Below are 19,339 nucleotides of genomic sequence, written 5' to 3' on the forward strand. Positions count from 1 at the left end.
CCAGATTTCCCCAACCAGCAATTCAAGTCCATACATCTTAAAGTTGCCAAGGTTGAGAAACACTGATATATGCTACAACATGTAGAGAATTGTGTTTGATGAGTGCCAGAATGAGAAATGATTGCTTGGGAGGAAAGTGCTGCTATAGACTAAGGAGCTCAGGGATACATACTGTAATCCAGACTTTTTTAGGCATAGATAAATAAAAGAAAGCAAAACAAAAATAGGAATATCCAAATCAATAATGCAGCCACCAATAAACAAAGAATAACTGATACAAAAATAATAAACTGGGTTAAATCTGGTTAAGGATGGGAAGTCACTAGGAAATCCCAGGGCTGTATTCAAGATTGGGAAATTGACTAAATATCCCAGATGACAATGGTAAATCCCTTCCTAGAAATCCCTAAGATTTCCAGCATGGACTTGTCTATGAAGTCACAAAAAGTTAAGCTCTATACTTCAGAAAATATAGATATTTCAAAGACATGTAAAGCAGCCATTCTTAACCTAAATATATAGAACTTCAGCTTGAATGCTCTTTCAGTCAGAGTAACTGTTGGTTGGGATTATGGAAGATGGAAACAGACATACTTGAGATGTGGAGATTTGGAAATGGCCAAACTTTCCTCTTTTTGGTTGTCGATAACCTTTCCCAGCATAAGAAGTGTGTATTGAGCAATGAACAAGTTTTGTTGCAGGGAAACTGACTGTTCATGAGGTGACTCACCCAGCTAATGAGACAAAAGGAGCAGACCAGCCACAGGAAATGCAAATGATCTCAGCTAAGAAGGCATTCAAAGCAGATGGGCAGTATCAGCCAACATGTAGCTAATTTGGCCATTGGCAAAGGAAAACAGCACTGACTATGGATTAAAAATAAGGAGATAATCGTTGCATGATGTGGTCCCATGGCAGTTGAATCAAATGCATAATTTGCATTGTGTCTACACTTGCCTTTCTAGTTAGTTCTCCAATTCATAAATATTCCACATTTGAAAAAAAATCTGGTTCCACCAATGTTTGAATGGGAATGTTCAAAGCAAAAGTTGAACTTGAGTTTTGAAGTGTGTGTGTGTGTATGAGTCTGTGTTCATTCAAAATTGTAATCCTTTGTGTAGGTTGGCCTCCCTTGCTGATGTTTATTTTGGTGAGCATGGGCTGTCAATTGTAAAGTACGAATTAGCTTTGCATGCTGATCATCTGCTGCCAGTTATTAAAAATAGTGCATTTTTGTCTATTATTAAGATGGCACGACTGTCTTCCTTGGCAAGAGAACAGTGCAACTCCCTTCCATCTGTTGCAGCACCACAGTCTCACATCCTTCATAGCAAAAGGTTTCATCAGATCACAGAATGTCCTGTTTCAGGAGTGGCTGATATCTACTCCCACAGAGAATCCCAAATGAGCCTGGGCTAAGGTCCTCTTCTGTCAATATCCTCCTTTTGTGTCTCTGTTCACGGGGCCACTGGCCTCCTTGCATTGGAGAAGCTTGCAGAAAATGAACCTTTCCATTTTACTTTGTTTTAAAGTGTATGTACTACCCACAAAAGATTTCCCAGGGTGGTTTACAAAATAATTTAACATTGCTATCCAAAAATGTAATTTAAAAACAGCAACTAAAAATACAAACCAGAGAGGACCAATGATAGGTTTGCCTTGCTTGAAATATATTTTTCTGGCTACCAAGTCTTTGTCTGAAATTGGATGATTATAAGCATCAAGAGCTTGATTTAAACATACAAATTAGATAAAGTGTGCTGCTCTCTGCAACATCTGTGTTAGGACCTCCTACTCCTAAGTCCTGCCGGGTCAGGGAAGAAATTCCATAGCACTAAACTCCTTACTCAACAGCTGGCAATGTTCTTCCCCCCCCACAAAAGTTTCTCTTTAACATCCCCCTCTCCTGTTCTTCTCTAGTCCTCTCTTTCTTCCATGTTTCCATCAACCCCATGCACATGCTGTTCCCATCACTTCATACTACATTTTTTTCCAGTCTAGGTAGCCTCCAGGTAAGTGACTTCATCTCCCAGAATTTTTAATAATAACTATTGTTTTCTGAAAATGCTGGGAATGCTGGGAAATGCTGAAGTCCACACTGGGCAAATATGATTCAGTCTTCTCAGCTAATTCAAGGCCATGACAATTTGTCCTTTTGGGGTGATATAAACATTTGGACCAATACTTACAAGTGTTAGCCTGGCTTTTTTTCACCTATTATCAAAATGTGAAGTATTTTGCTAGGCTACAAAAGATTTCACAATCATCTGATTCTATTTACTGCTTCAAAAGAGTCTCTGTTTTGATTTGGAAGTATGCATTGATGGGATAATATGACTGAAGTTTCACTGAAACCAGGTTCCGTTTAGCCCTATTAAATTTCACCGTGAGCAAAAACATCAAATACATGTACCAAAGATTTTCAAATTATTTTTAAAAGGAATTTTTGTTTTTGGTTTGAAAAACTATGAAACAATACTCTGCAAGAGGGAACTGATAAACAACATGTATTATTTGCCTTTCTTTATAGGTAATCCTCCACTTACGACCACAATTCAGCCCCAAATTTCTGTTGCTAACTGAGACAGTTAAGCGAATTTTGCCCCATTTTACGTCCTTTCTTGCCACACTTAAGTCAATCACCATGGTTGTTAAGTGAATCTGCCTTCCCCATTGACTTAGCTTGTCAGAAAAGTGCAAAAGGTGATTTACATGACCCTGGGACACTGCAACTGTCACAAATAGGAGTCAGTTGCCAAGAGTATGAATTTTGAATCACATGATCATGGGGATGCTGCAACGGTCATAAGTGTGAAGTATGGTCATAAGTCACTTTTTTCAATGCCGCTGTAACTTTGAACAGTCATTAAATGAACTGTTGTAAGTCAAGGACTATTTGTACTTGGGTAGGGCACACTTTTTCTAACATAGGATGATTTTTGTAAAACCCATAAATGTACATATTTATTTATTTATTTATTTATTTATTTATTTATTTATTTATTTATTATTCAAATTTCTATACCGCCCTTCTCCTTTCGGACTCAGGGCAGTGAACAGCCAAAATAAAAGCATTTATACATAAAGTACGATTAAAAATAGATTTAAAATAATTAAATTTGGCCCATAGTTTAAAATTTATCAATTTAAAATCCATATCAAAATTTAAAACCAACCATAAAATCATAAAATCAAGAGAGACCGGCTAACTGAAAGAGATGAGTTTTTAGGGCCCGACGAAAAGTCCGGAGGTCCGGATGTGAATGGCTGGGCAAAATACCATACAAATTTTCATCCCATTTATCTATAAACATAACAAAGCGGAAATTCTGAGGAAAGGAAAGGGTAGAAATGTTTCTTTTGATTCTGAGATGTTTTTTAAATGGGAATGGAAATATAGATGGTAGGGCAGCAGTCCTCAAACTTTTCGGCTTGGTGGCCCAGCAGAGGGGGAGAGGGGAACTGGGCCATGCGAGCAGTAGGCTGGTGCACATGTACACAGACAGGTCAACGTGCTCAAGCAGCGGGCTGGCACACATGCAGTTCAACTTGAGCAAGTTGAGCTGCACACACGTGTGCACGTGCATCAGCCCGCTGCTTGTGCAAATCACTTGTGGGGCCCGGTTCTGAATAGGCCATGGCCTGGTATAGGGCCACGGCCCAGGGGTTGGTGAAGAGCATTCAATAGTTTTAACCCAATTTCTCCTTGACTTCAAGTTTTCTAAATATACTGATTGCAAAGTGTGGCGGAGCATTTCATGATTTCTGCTCCATTCTGTGATGCCAAAGAAATTCACAGTCTTAGGGTTACCGTATGTGAAAATGAAGTCTTCGTTCAACATCTGGATTCTAAGGTGAACCAAGAACAAAATATGACAGAAACAACAGATGCATCAAAAGGACAAACATCTGCAACTGAAGTTTCCCTGTCAGCAAAAGTACATGATTTACTGTTAATGTCTCTGTGGTTTTATTACAACACAAGTTATGTACTCTACATCCAAGAAGCCTCAAAACAAGCCATGATCTGACAATGGCCGGATGCTGACGGTGCAAAAATGGGGACACAAACCTGCTGACACACTCTGAGCAAATGGCTACATTGTAGTTGGTTCCAACATAAAGCCTTTCTTTTAATGGTTTCATATTGCAGCAAGGGAGGAAAGTAAATAACCTTTTATTTTCTAAAAAAAAAAAACCCTTCCAGCAAGATCTGAATGCTATTTTTTAAAAAAATCATCTGGTCAAAGAAAAATTAGGACCCGTCTTTCAAAAGTGAAATGTTTTTCAATTCACTGTGGAGCATATGACCCTACTTAAGAAGTGCTCACAGAGAAGTACAGAGATGTCTAAGGGAAAACAGATTTGTGGCATTATCTGTGAAACAGTTTTGTCTACTTCTTTTTCCATTCAAGCAGAGTTATATAAGAGAAAGAGATATACTAACAATTTGGGTAGACTTACAACATTTTTAGATAGATGTTAGGTGTGGGAAACGCACTTATTGCATTTTTCACACACCTCTTCTCCCCTAGTGGGAAAACCTCACTAAACTGTCTATTTTGTTTGTTTGTTTATAAAATTTATAGGCTGCCCATTTTACCTCAGGGTAACTCTGGGTGGCTTACAATCATAAAAAATAAAAATGGTATAAACTAAAAACATAAATAAGTTAATACACAAGCAAACTCTGTTAATTGTGTTGCTTTATATTTGTGACAAGAACCTTTCTCATTTGCATTAATTAAAAAAGTTACAGAAGGATGATGTTAAAATTAGAGCCTTGATAGTACAGTGGTTTAGTGCACCCTGTTATTAACACAGCTGCCTGCAATTTCTGCTGGTTCGAATCTCTCCAAGGCTCAAGGTTGACTCAGCCTTCCATCCTTTCTAAGGTAGGTGAAATGAGGACCCAGTTTGTGGGGGCAATAAGCTGACTTTGTATAAAATATACAAAAGTATGAAGGCTATTGCTTAACGCATTGTAAGCCGCCCTGAGTCTCCGGAGAAGGGCGGCATATAAATCAAATTTAAAAAAAAAAATTGCTCCTCAATGTCTTATTTTTGTAAAAGTTATTTTAAAAATGATCAGCTAGTGGCAATGGTGTGTCTGTAACTTCCACTAAAAACAAAGCATAGGATTCCCTACATAGTAGTCAGAATTACGGCTGATCTTGAAGGAGATGATATGATACGGGTCTTTATGTTCTCTTTTGAACCTTTTCACAAATAAGAAACTGGACATCTGTGTTGCCATATCATCATCAGTCCAGCCTCTAGTTGAAGAACAGCATTCTATCAAATAAGTATGGTCCTTTGGAATGTGCAAATTGCAAAAGGGCCTTTGGAAATATATTTTTTTTTAAAATCTATTTGGACACACATACATTCAAAAGGGGTGGCAATCTGTCCCTGGTTCTACAAACACAAAACTGGCACAAGTCGTTCTTTGTTTCCTTCTATGATGCCATATTACAGAAGCAGCAGCCTGGCAATCAACTTCTTAAGCAGGCCTATGCTGAGCTCTTTGTGCCTCAGCACTATGCTGACAGAGTCAGCCATATTTGGAATGTTACTTTCAGAGCTCAAAGAGCCACCTGCGGTTTCAATCCATCCAAGAGACGTAAGCAGTGAGTATACACGGGGCATATTATTGAGTGACGTGATGTGCCATCTGTGCCAGGCAGCCTCTTTCACAAGGGAATGACATGCTTCAAAATGCACTGAGCAAACAAAGTAGACAAATGAGAATTGTAGCGGACTATTTATTGAACCAGCCGATCAAACGATGAGTCAGTAGGTCTAATGGGTACAGCTCCACACACAAATTCTCTTAGGGTTGTGCAAACTGTCTTAAGTTTCTATTCCTTGAAGACAGCTGAGAATGATTACATCTTTTAGGAAAAAAATGATTTTCAGAGAAAACTATTATTATAGGTTTTTAATTTATTTATTATAGTTTTCTTTCATCAGCATTTCACTTTTCCTATGAGAAGGCCAGTGGTGGGTTGCTCCCAGTTCTGTTTGGTTCTTTAGAACCGGTAGTAAAAGTGGTGGGAGGCTCCGCTCACCTGCCCAGATGTCATAATTGATGATCTGCGCAAGCGCAGAAGCATGTGCACGTGAGCGAGCGAAGCAAGCACACACGCACGCTCCTGTTGCGAACTGGTAGTAAAGGTAAGTAGAACCCACCCCTGGAGAAGGCCAAAGCTTGAGAGAGAAGAAATACCATGGCCCACAGAACTACAACTCTTACATCTCTCTATGACCAGGTTCAATGAGTTGCTGCGGCTTAGAATTAAGCAAAGTCAGGTGGTTTTGATCTAGGCAGAGTATATGATCCGCCCTATTCTGGAACCATGGTCGCCCAGTGGTTTGAATGCAGTATTGCAGGCTGACTCTGCTCACTGCCAGAAGTTCGATTCTCACCAGCTCAAAGTTGACTCAGCCTTTTATCCTTCTGAGATCGGTAAAATGAGGAGCCAGATTGTGGGGCCAATATGCTGACATTGTAAACCACTTAGAGAGTGCTGTAAAGCACTGTGAAACGGTATATAAGTCTAAGTTCTATGCTAGTGCTATTCTTGTATCCTCAAGGCATTCCCATGAAGTAGTTTAGTCATGATAAAGTCAAGTTAATCCAAGAATTTCATAACTGAGAAAAGCAGCCTCCCTCGCTGTAGTCTGGCAATCTAAGCCTCTGTCTCAGATATATTTAATTCATCTGAAGCAAAACCTGGAAGGTACAGCTTCCCAACATTAACAAAAAGAGATATCTATTTAACCTTAAAAGAGAAGAAGTCTTATTACATGTAGTCCTCAATTTATGACAGTTCATTTAGTAACTGTTCAAAGTTACAACAGCAATAAAAAAGTGACTTATGACTATTTTTCACAGTTATGATCTTTGAAGCATCCCCATGATCATGTGATCAGCATTCAGATGCTTGGCAACTGGTTCATACTTATGACCGTTGCTGGGTCCCAAGGTCATGTGATCCCCTTTTGCAATCTTCTAACAAGCAAAATCAACGGGGAAACCAGATTCACTTAACAACTGAGTTACTAACTTATCAACTGCAATGATTCATTTAACAATTGTAGGAAGAATGGTCATAAAAAAGAGCAAAACTCACTTTACAATGTCTCACTTAGCAACAGAAATGTTGGGCTCAGTTGTGGTCGTAAGTCAAGGACTACCTGTAATATGTTATTCTTGCTGTGAGGAAAGCTGGAAGTCTTTATATATTCTTTTTTTTCTCTTTACTATAATTTCTTTTTTGAGGGGTCCTTGGTGCTCTCTGAGCTTGCTTGTTTCCTTCCAGATGTTTCATTATCCAAACTAGGTAACATCTTCAGTGCTAGCATTTCTTTTTTTTTTCTGCACTTTTTATTCTTTTTCCACCATCTAAGTTTAGTTTAAATTAGTTTTACTATTGCAATTTAAAGCTCTTAATAAAAATATATTTTCAGAAAAGAAACATAACAAAGCAATTAGGAGTCCAACTTTTTGTCAAAAAGATTAATCTGTACAAGAATTCCTGTGCAATAAATATAGTTGCAAACCAGAGCAAGTAAGGCTTATTGTTTTGGCTATAACTTTTTTTAAAAAAGAACCAATACTCTTCTGATGTGGAATATAGGCTGTCTTTTTTTCCCCATTATCTGTTATCTGATCCTTTCATGGAAGCTATTGTATGAACTTCACTGCATTACTTTACACTTCTAAAAATTACTGAGAAAGATCCTCAAGGGTTGTCTCTTTGTAACTGATGCAACAATCATCAGGGAGTCTATTTCTTTAGTCTAATCCTATCCAGGCAGCTTACTTGGACTTGTTGGATCTCCAAATCTTCGGAGTCTCCCACTGGAGGTCCTTGAGGTTCCTGGGACAAAGAAGAAAATGCATGTGGGTGATTAAACAGATATTAGATTCAGGGCATCCTCTGGTTGTTTTGGCAAAAGCTAACAGTAAATAAGCTTGGAATGTCTACATATGCAGTTATAAATCAACTGAATGTATTCAGCACAACATAGATTGTGGCTGCAATTTCATCAACAAAATCATAAATGGCAATGATGACTAAAAATATACATTTATTTTATTTTATTTATTTATTTTGTCAATTATATATAAGATAACAAGTAAAAGTATAAACATAATTTGGATACATGAAAAGAGTAAGTAAAAAGGAATATTAGGACAGGAACGGTAGGCACGCTGGTGCACTTATGCACGCCCATGTTGAAGCATAGATTTGTTTTTTTCCTCCTCCAAGCACAGACCAAGAGGTACTAAGATGTCTCGTATCTCCATTAGAAAAATAGTTAATTTAGGGAGGAATCATCAAAATACTGTTTCTCAAAACTCTTGAAAGAAATTATGCTACAGTACTCCAATCACTGACTTTATTTTTCACAGAAGGACCTCTGAATGAGAGGCAGCCTCTAATTTTTAACATGGCACATACTTTTAGAATGAATATTCCAAATACTTACATGCATATTAGATAGCAAGATGGGCATTTGAAGCTATCATTAAGCAAAGTATTTTTGGGCTACTGATTATTATTCAAATGCTATTTATGTAGAAGAAGCAAAACAGAATAACAGAGTTGGAAGTGACCTTGGAGGTCTTCTATGCCAACCCCCTGCACAAACAGGAGACCATCGACCATTCTGGACAAATAACTTTCCAATCTCTTCTTAAAAACTTCCAGTGATAGATTACTCACAACTTTTGGAGGCAAGCCATTCCACTGGTTAATTATTCTCACTGTCAGGAAATTTCTCTTTAGTTCTAGGTTGGTTCTGTCCTTGATTCTATCTGTTGCTTCTTCTCCTGCTTTCTGGTGCTTTGGAAAATAGATTGACCCTGTTTTCTTTGTGGCAGCCCTTTGAATACTGGAACACTGCTATTATGTCACCCTTAGTCCTTCTTTTCACTAGACTAGACATACTCAATTTCTGCAATCATTCTTCATATGTTTTAGCCTCCAGCCTGGGGAAGGGGTCAAAAGAAGAGCCAGGCTAGAAGCATTACAAGTCCTCAAAATTTTATAAGCATATAGAGAATGTGTACACGTAACTATAATTTGGATAAAGTTGCAGCATTTATTTTCTCAAGGGGGCAGAAAGTTCACCCAGTTCCAAAAGTACTGAAACATGCTATTAGTTCTATTAGAGACATTCCATAAATAATTTAATGCTTTGTACAGAAAGGGAGAAGATAAGTTGAAAGAAAGATCGTTCTATATGACAATTGTCTCATTTTTTTCAACACTGAAATGCAAGCATCGGAAAATTAAAATATGACCATCCTGGAACATTCCACAGCATAACTCTCTGCAAAATTACAGCATTGAGGAAGGCTAGTTGATTTGTGGCTAAACATTATTCCTTGTGACTTTATTTTTTTAATTTTTTTTTTCTTATTCCTTGTGACTTTACGACATATGACTTGGCAAGCTCCAAGTCCAGTTTCCACAAGTCAACAATCCTGATAATTGACTTCCTTTTAACGGATGCTTTTATTTGGGGTCAAGTATTTAATATGTAAATCAAAATACTCTTGAAGCCTCTCCTACCAAAAGCCTAGACATATTTTTCTTCTGTCCTATTCTTAAACTGTTGCACTAATTTCTTTATTATATTATGAGTGAGATAACCTCAAGTCATCCTTACTTCTACTAGTGCAGCATTTTCCCCTTTATTCCCACGCTATCCAAGGACAGCTTCCAGGTGCATTGAATCTGCAAGTGTTTGTTCCCCATTAACCTTGCAAGGAAGTCAAGTGACTCTCGGAGGCTAGGGAGTGAGGCCATAGAGACAGGAGAAATATCCGCAGTTTCGCTCTATAATTCATTGCTGGTTCAAGGATGAGTGAAAAGCATTTCAACAGTCAGAAAAGGACCACAAACTGTTATTCAATCATTCTAGTCCATTGGGGGTAATTTTTTATTTCTTGCTTCAGTTCTAGCAAGAAATTAAACACTGGACAGCAGCAGAGAACTAGTGCCATAAAATGGTGATGATGATTATGATGTTATCCATTCAGTCGTGTCTGACTCTTGACAATTCTATGGGCCAGGTCTCTCTACATCTTCCCATCCTACACTACTTCTTTGCATTGTTCTATGTTCTGGCTGGTATCCAGCTACTGTGTTCTTTGGTGGCCTGGTTTCCTTTTGCAGCTAAGTTTTCCAAACATAATTGCTTTCTCCATTGAATTTCTCCACATGACATGGCCAAATCTTACTGAACCCAGCCCTTTGCTTGACAAAAGGAAGATCTGTGATACATTGATGCCTCTGACCCTCCTTTCTGATATTTGAGTTTTGCAGCAAGTGAAATATTAGAAAAAGGCTGCATAATTCATGGCCTAGATATAAGACACTTTAAGCAAATCTGGGTTTGTCAGTGACGGTGCAACAAACTAATGAAGAAGAGTTCTTAAGGCAGTTAAAGCAGATGGTGAATAATTGGCTATTATACAATTACTAAAATAAAATTCCCCTCCTGGAAAAGAAATTGTAACTGCTGATCTAAGAATAGCCCCTTCTGGAAGTTTATTCTGGAATGTTTTCTGCTTCCACCACATGAAAAGAGAATCCGTAGTTGGAGGCTTCTACTTCCTATTGGGGCATAAAGCAGCTCAGCTTTCATATATATATATATAATTAGAATTTTGAAAACAGAATAAAAACTAACAAGAACTAATATTGGAATGAAAAGGGGGGAAAAGAAAGAAGAATGAAAACCAAAGCAGAAATCAAAGAAAAGAAAAAATATTGGGGAAAAAAAGACTTTTCTTTTACAACAATTATGGGAGGAAATTAACCTTCTTACACTATGGTTACAGCATTATTTTTTTTCTATAATCTATTGTTTTGATTCTAATTGTCAGAACCATATTATAACTACATTTTTTTTCCTACAAAAAGTCAATAAGGGATTTCCAGTCATTGTTAGACAATGTTCTCTTTCTAATTAAAGTGCTCAATTTGCCCATCTCAACAAGTTCACCATTCATTCCCACATTGTGGGTAAAGTTGAATCTTCCCACCTTTGTGCCTTTAATAGCCTTGCTCCAATTGTCAGGTATTAAAATAAAGTTGACTTTTTCCCCCAGCTGCTTTCCCCAGCTGCTTTTCCATCAATCCCAAAAGAAAAGTCTCTGGATTCAATTGTATATGAATCTTTAAAATCTTCTATATTATTTTATGCAGACTGAGCCCAAAATTTTGTAGCTCTTTTACACATTCACTAAGTATGATAAAATGTGCCTTCCTGTTTATTACATTTCCAGCATAATTTTGAAGGATCTTTATACATTCTAGCCAATTTTTCCAGTGACATATACATCATTTTATAAGAATTCTTTTAAAGACTACAACATAGTGTACATTTTAATCCTTTCAACCCTATATTCTTTCAGGTTAATTTGGAGAGTTTTCTACTGCTGCAAAAACATCATCAGAAACAATTCGTCAACTTGACAAATACCATCTCCCCTCTTTGAAAAATCCTTTTCTGACAATCTTTTTCTGCAAGCTTTGTTGCATGCTCTGAACGTATGTCCAGTTCACTTGTTTTGTGAAGTTTTGTACTTTACATATAATTTTAGGAAACATATATATTATGTTTTTAAAGTTTTGAAACACCAACACAGCATTTTATAAAGCCACACAACAACAGTGTGACAATCCATCATTAATAAAGATAGGGTTTAGATTGCCACATGATGATGTTCTGACTCCATCCAATGTTATAAATTAATAGTGAGTGGAAATATCCACTGTAAGCAGAATTCTTGTGGGCAAACCTCTGAACTTCAACCTAATTCCACCCAGCATTTCATATCTCTCTGCCGCTCTGTCTTGTCTCTGCCTTTCTTTCTTCCTTTCTCAATCTCTCATTTTCACTTTCACTATCTATAGTTTCATTTAAACAATGTCAACAATGATAACTAAACAGAGTACTTAAAAATTCCAGTGTAAAAAATTCAAAAATGTTGAAAAGAAACAACAGTTAACAAAAAGGCAGAAGAAAAAAAATAACTTCTCTAACCAATGCCATAAATGTTTCAATATAATAATCATTTGTCTACCGAAAATAATATATTTATATAAATTATTTGAATCCATATTTGAAAAACAATTTAAACCAAGACCATACAGAGTTTCCTTTTTCCAGTCAGTCTCCCATTGCTGCGCTTAAACCAAAGGTATAAATCATGGTTTCTTGTTTTTACCCCTACCATTCTATTATTATGTTGTCATTTCAAATATTCAAAAACATAAGCTGCTCACAATTTCAAGAAAATATAATATATATTACTACAATATATGTATATAACAGGAGGCAAGAAACTAGGATTAATGGGAATGCAGGATTAGAGTTTCCTTTAATCACTACTTTGTTCTACTTTGTGAAACAAACTCACTGATCTGAAGTAAAAAAAAATATTAAGACCGCCTTCCTGGCTATGGTGGTTTCCATAATTGGATTGTAAACCCATTGTTTCCATTTGTCAGTTAAGGCTGGGCTGGAGAAAATAGGAACCGCAGTCCAACGTGACCCTATAACTTGAGGGCACTGGATTAGAAAAGATTCAGGTAAGGAAAAAAGGGAGAATGGATAAAATGCTGCACCTGCCAACATTCCCTATTCAAGCCAGTCACGAGGAATTTGTGGTCTGCTCTCCAACTTTCCCCTAAGAATAATAATGCAATAAGAGCAGAACCACATGGAAAGCAGCATCTTTCAACAGTGGTATATTAAAAATATTCCTGCTGGGCAAAATTATACAGTACATTGTGCCTGCTTTTTTTTTTTTTTTTAAAGCACACACTTAAGCCAGCGGCTTTCATTTTGAAGGAATAGCAATGACATGAAGCTCTAATCTAAAATGTACTCCAGATACAAACTAGGTTTCTATCTTTTCTTTTATGTACACTGAGAGCATATGCACCAAGACAAATTCCTTGTGTGTCCAATCACACTTGGCCAATAAATTCTATTCTATATCAACTTCTTACTAAAATAACCTTACTATTTGCCTCTTGATATACAGTACTTTTGTCGCAAGAGCTGCCAAAAAGGTCCTTAATATTTAGCTATTTCTCCTAATGCTGCAAACAATTTGACTTATTTCTTACGTTTGTAATTAAGACCATTTCTGTGGCACTCCCTTGCCAATTTTTCCCCACTGCAACTATATGAAGTAAATTAAGCTGACAATGAATGATTGGTCCAAAGTCACCAGTGACTTTTTATAGCTAATGATGGAATTGGACCTTGCTGTCCTTACTCCTAGTCCAATATTTTAGCCATTACATTACCCTGCAGTGCTGCAGTTTTTTCCAAATCTTTTTCAGTCCACCCTTCCTTAACTTGATTTAAAATCATCTCAAATCCTAGTGGACACATCCATATGGTATGGTGGTCTCTGAGCTTGGTTGTTTTCTCTCTGAACTTGGTTGTTTTCTTGGAGACAACCAAATTTGGCAACACATCAATGCTAGAAGGGAGGGGGATTTGGTCTATATACTAGTGGTTCCTTAATTAGGTTGTTTACTGTTATCTTGTTTGTCCGAATTAGTAGCTCCTTGATTGGGGCATTTACTACTTGCATGAGGTTTGTTGTCAACAATACAGAAGTGGCTTTCTGTTGCTTTTTCCAGAATTATTTTCAGCTTCCAAGCCTATTTATGAGATTTCTTCATGGATTTCCATCCACAACTTACCCAGATCCAATCCCACTTAACTTTTAGATATCAGCCAAGGTTGGATATGTATTGGCAACTGCTATGATACCTTGTCCTAGAAATTCCAGAATTAATGACAGGAGCTCTTTCACAAAATGAAAAGAGGATCTTCTTCAAAGCAAGTCTTTTTCACTGGGTGGTTGAATTGTTTATTATTTTATTTTATTTTATTTTATTTTATTTTATTTTATTTTATTTTATTTTATTTTATTTTATTTTATTTTATTTTATTTTATTTTATTATTTTATTTTATTTTATTTTATTTTATTTTATTTTATTTTATTTTATTTATTATTTTATTTTATTTTATTTTTTTATTTTATTTTTTATTTTATTTATATACCGCCCTTCTCCCGAAGGACTCAGGGCGGTGAACAGCCATAATAAAACAGTGTACAAAATAGAATTTAAAAGCAGATTAAAATAATTAAATCATAGGCCGAATTTAAAACTCTCATTTAAAACCAATTTTAAAACCCCATTAAAACCAAATTAAAACCATTTAATTTGGTTTAAGAAGCTATTCTGATCCTCTCTACTTTTCACCCACCAATAAATAAATAAATGTGGACTGTGTTGTACTCTTTGCCCTCTCTTTATCTAATCAACTAAAGATGCTTATATTGTCTCAGTGTGCTGATTTGTTGTTTCATTCTTTTTATCATTCCTCTACTTTGTAAGTACCCAATTTTCCCCCTCTTTGTTATATTCCTTTTTAAAAAATACCTTTAATTCTGTTTGGATCTGTGAGTCAAGATTTTTTTGGGTAGAAATTTTATTAACGATTGTAATTACAAATAACTGATATACATTAAAATAGAATAAAAAGAAACAAGGTACAAAAAGAAGGAAAACTGGAAAAGAATAGAAAAGAAAGAATATAGTAGAGAAAAAAGAATATCAAAAGCGGCTTCCCACTTTAATCACAAATATAAACAATTTTAGCAATTCAGAGCTTCCTCTTAAACTACAACAAATATCTTCTTTCCATATTCCATCTCATATTTACAAACAAATTTACAACACATTATCATTTCAGTCCTGGTGTCAGCAAAAGTCTATTAACAACATCTATTTTAACCTTGATCAAATAAACTACATTTATATTCCTTTTACTTCTAATAATCTTAATACTTAGTCATGCAAATAATGTTGTAGAACTTGAGGTTTTTTTCATTTTTTTTGTCCCTTCTCACAAGATTATTTAAAACTTTAAAAAGCCTCTCTTTAAATCTAATTTAGGAAAATTATCCAGTCACTCTCTTGCTTTATTTGTACATCTCTTTTAATTATTAAGACCACAACTAGTTCTTTTTAATGTCCAATATAACATTTTTTTCCATGTCATTCTTGTAGCCTGTCATTTTACATCCACTTTCAACTCAATCCCAATCTTGTCAGGTAGAATTTATCTTTCCATAATATATTTTAGATACTTGTAGATACATAGAGGTTTTTGACACTATTAAGTTACTTCTGCACCCAATATTCAAAAATGTCCTTCAGTTTGTCCAGTATTCAAATATTTTGCTTCATTTTCTAATTGTAAGATGCGTTTTATGTGTACTTTTCCTTTAATTATTATCATTAGTTCCCTCTAGTGTTCAGTTATTAAAAACTTAACTTATTGTATTTTTTAAAAACAAAACAACACTTTTTCCCACAGGAAGGATTCTTTATCATTAATTCCAAAATCTTACTCCAAAGGGATCTTTAGTCCCTTTGTAACTTTCTAAAATCAAAGTTTAATCACCCCTTTTCTGTGTATTTCAAAGTAGTTTTTTTAAGACCTTAAACTTGTATTTAAAATTTATTTCACTAAGGATTGAAGGGAATTCATCTGCTGCTGTAAAACATGTTGATCCAAAGGTTCCTGGTGGCTGAAAAACAGCTAACAAGCAATTTCCAAATGAGATTAGAAGTATGCAAATGTATACTTCTGGTGTCCTTTCAAAGGCACCAACTATTTGAGCAAGGTGGCTTTCCCTTTTCTCCCAGAGGTCTAAACCCACTGGAGACCACTGTGGGCTATCTCAAGCCCTCTCTTTGTCTGGAGAGGGATTATTATATTATTATTACTATTATAAGAGCCACGGTGGCACAGTGGTTGGAATGCAGTACTGCAGGCTACTTCTGCTGCCTGCCGGCTGCCGGCAATTTGGCAGTTTGAATCTCACCAGGCTCAAGGTTGACTCAGCCTTCCATTCTTTTGAGGTCGGTAAAATGAAGACCCAGATTGTTGGGAGGCAATATGCTGACTCTGTAAACCACTTAGAGAGGGCTGTAAAGCACTGTGAAGTGGTATATGAGTCTATGTGTTACTGCTATTATTGAAAAGCTGGTTTACATGCTGGCTCTTCATTCCACTGTGGTCATCAGCTCTGCTTTTCTGAGTCATCTGTCCACCACTTTTCTTCTGGAAGTAATCTGGACCTGTGATTGAAGCTTGGATTTGAACCACCCTTATACAATTTTCTAATCTGCCCTAATTGGATGCATGGTGGCTCATCTGGTTAGGACACTGGGTTAACAAGATGCAAGCCCTTTGTTCGAGACCCAAGTGCTGGGATAAGATGAGATGGGATAAGCTCCCACCTTTCTCTCCAGTTTCTATTGGGGACATGAAAGAAGTCCGCAACTGGGCATTCTCCCAGGCAACAGTAATGTCACCAGTTAATCCTTTCACACTGGAAGTGCCTCGGTGCTTCTGACACACATGTGATGCAATCTGCTTAATCCTCAATTCAGCTATTGGGGTTTCCTTGAAATAGAGCAGGCAGCTGCGAACTGACTTATATCTCAGTCCTAGGCCACCTCTTTGCATGGTCAGTGGGAAAAGGGTTGAGGTCAACTCCCAGGCTGCTTTGAAGTTATACTAATCTGGCCTGCCTTGCAAGAGAGTTGGATTGAGTGTGGAGGATTTCTTCACAAAGGTGTAGTAATCTGATGTAATTTAGTTTTAAAACAGATAAATGAGAAAAGCAAGGGGTGAGTGCAAAGTTTGTTGCTTATCGCTGCTTGCTATCATGTAAAAAGGCACTTCCCTTTTATTAGTATTGAAATTAAACCAACAAAAGGAATTGGCAAAGCCACAGATGCTTTCCAACATTAATCAGAAACACTCATTGAAAAAATTTATGGTTTCTCAGCCTCTGTGGAAGGGAGGCCCTTGTCAAACATAAGCCAAGCACAGCTGCACTGAAAACATAAGCCATGTGTTGGGATGTTTTGTATTTCTTTTTGCCTGGCAGCAGTGAGAGGCAGGCGGTTCGCTCCACAGGAGGGCAAAGTGCCCTGGCAGCTTGCTCTTCAGATTGGCAACAGCCCTCTGTGTGGCTTGAGGCCCCCATTTGCAGCCCATTGATTTACTTGCCGGTAAGATTGCCAGAGCCAAACCCTCTTCCTGGAGGACATTAGCCAGAGCTCCGATTGACTTTTGTGGCATATGTGTCTGGCTTTGAATGCCCTCTTTCCTGCTGCTGCCATAGATTGATTTCAAAGACACATATATGTTTCCTTTCTCCCTTTGAGCCCTGAAAACAAGAATTTCCCCACAGAATCTGGAGTGCATCTGTTCTTCATTTGCAACCCAAGTTTCATCCCGTTCATGACACAGTGATTCGGCTTATTTATTATGTATGCTAAACCATAGTTTGTTTTACTATTGCTTATTAAATGAAACACAACTGGCTGGGCTTATAAAAGATGCTAGGCCATAAACCATGATTCACAAACCACAGTAACTGGATTCACACAATACACTAACACATCTTGCCTTAATTCAAGAGGTAAAATCATTGGGAGGACTTCAGTAATGGGATAGATACATTCACCCTCCTATTAGCAAACCCTGGGAATTTTGGTGATATATCTGTTCCTGATCAGAAGCAAAGTAAAGAAAGGAAAGCCCCATGTTACGAATACAGACAAATTTTCACTCTGTTAACATAAAGTCCTAAGAATGTACACACATATGTAAACAGAAGGAAATGCCATTTTTCTGTGTATATATAACTGATGGCAGAATTATATCTGCTATGTGAATATGTATGTTTTCTTAGTGTCTTCTGTGTATAATTTAGTAATAGAAACTGCACCAGGCCTGCAGGCAAAGCCTTTCTTCCTTAATCCTTTCTTTGTAAAAGTAGCTAATCTTTTCCCAACAATTATTCATCCGCAAGCACTGTCACCATACATAGGAGCTGAAAAACAATTTGGAGTCTTTAGGATTTCTAGGGTTTATTGCTAGGGCAATTCTAATCCAAGACAATGATATTCAGAAATGTCACTCAGAAAAGAAAATGAGGATGGGATTGCAATTTAGCCAGTGTATGAATCTCTCAGGGATTGCTTACTTTAATATTGACTGCATGGTTTGAAGGCTAAAATGCATGGCTTGTTGTGCTTATCAGGTACAGCCATGGTAATGGAAAAGGAGGAAAGGCAGTTTTTATGGTTTCATGCACCAATTTTCAAGGAGAGTGGTTGACAAAACAAATGGAAACTGGGCAGACAAGCTGACAAGGAGAGGTAAATATGAATTATTTATTTTCAAGTTCCCTGAAGACCAACACTGATCTTGTTCATATCATCCTATAAGGGTTTATCTTTTCTATCTCCTATACAACTTTTCTATCTCCTATATAATCTTTTGCCAGGCTATTATCCGGGCTCTGTCCATCTCGGCTTAGAGACCAGTGATCAGAGTTACCCTGTGGTAAAATGGGCAACCAATAAAATTTATAAATACATTCATTCATTCATTCATTCATTCATTCATTCATTCATTCATTAAATTTGTTTGCCCACAAGGTGAAATTGTTTATATTATTGGATCATAGAACCTTAAATTATAGTGCTGGAAGAGACTTGGAGGTCTTCTAGTTCAACCCCCTGCCTAAAGCAGGAATTCTTATACTATCGTGGACAAATAAATGCCCAATCTTTTCTTGAATACCTTCAACAATGGAGAATCCACAACTCTGGAAGGTAAACTGTTCTGTTGGTTAATTGTTCTCAATGTCAGGAAATTTCTCCTCAGTTCCAGGAAGGATAGCAATAGCACTTAGACTTCATAGTGCTTTTCCAGCCCTCTCTAAGCAGTTTACAGAGTCAGCATATTGCTCCCAACAATGTGCTTCCTCATTTTACCCACCTCAGAAGGATGGAAGGCTGAGTCAACCTTGAGCCAGTGGAACTCGGGCCCGGAGGGTGGCGTCCCTCTGGTTGAAATGTGCCCACCAGGCTTCAGAGCATTCCATCAGCCGAGGGCTCAGGGGAGGGGCGGGGGGGTGGCGGTTATTATTAACGAGGATCTGGGTCCGAGGGAGACCACTGTGCCTCAGATAGCCGGATGTGAGTCCCTCCTTGTGAGGTGGGGCCGTGGGGTTCAGATGGGCTTGTTGCTTACGTACCTGGCTCCCTGCCGCGTGGCAACAGCCCTACCTGAGCTACTCGACGTGATAGCCACGGTGGCAGTAGATACACCCAGGCTTTTAGTCATGGGTGATTTCAACTTGCCATCCGTCGGTGAAACGTCTGAGGTGGCTCGGGAGTTCATGGCTTCCAT

General features: G+C 37.3%; 1 protein-coding gene across 1 annotated transcript in view; it reads right to left on the reverse strand.

Moving 5' to 3' along the window:
* SEPTIN9 (septin 9) overlaps positions 1 to 19,339 on the reverse strand; it is a 262,977-nt gene that overhangs the window by 205,766 nt on the left and 37,872 nt on the right. The window contains exon 2 of the mRNA XM_034408527.3: positions 7,830 to 7,886. Within this exon, the coding sequence (XP_034264418.2) occupies positions 7,830 to 7,886 (57 nt within the window). The remainder of the gene's footprint in view (positions 1 to 7,829; positions 7,887 to 19,339) is intronic.

This window comes from Pantherophis guttatus, chromosome 2 (assembly GCF_059756535.1).
Source record: "Pantherophis guttatus breed Tessera chromosome 2, ASM5975653v1, whole genome shotgun sequence".
NCBI classification, from domain to species: domain Eukaryota; kingdom Metazoa; phylum Chordata; class Lepidosauria; order Squamata; family Colubridae; genus Pantherophis; species Pantherophis guttatus.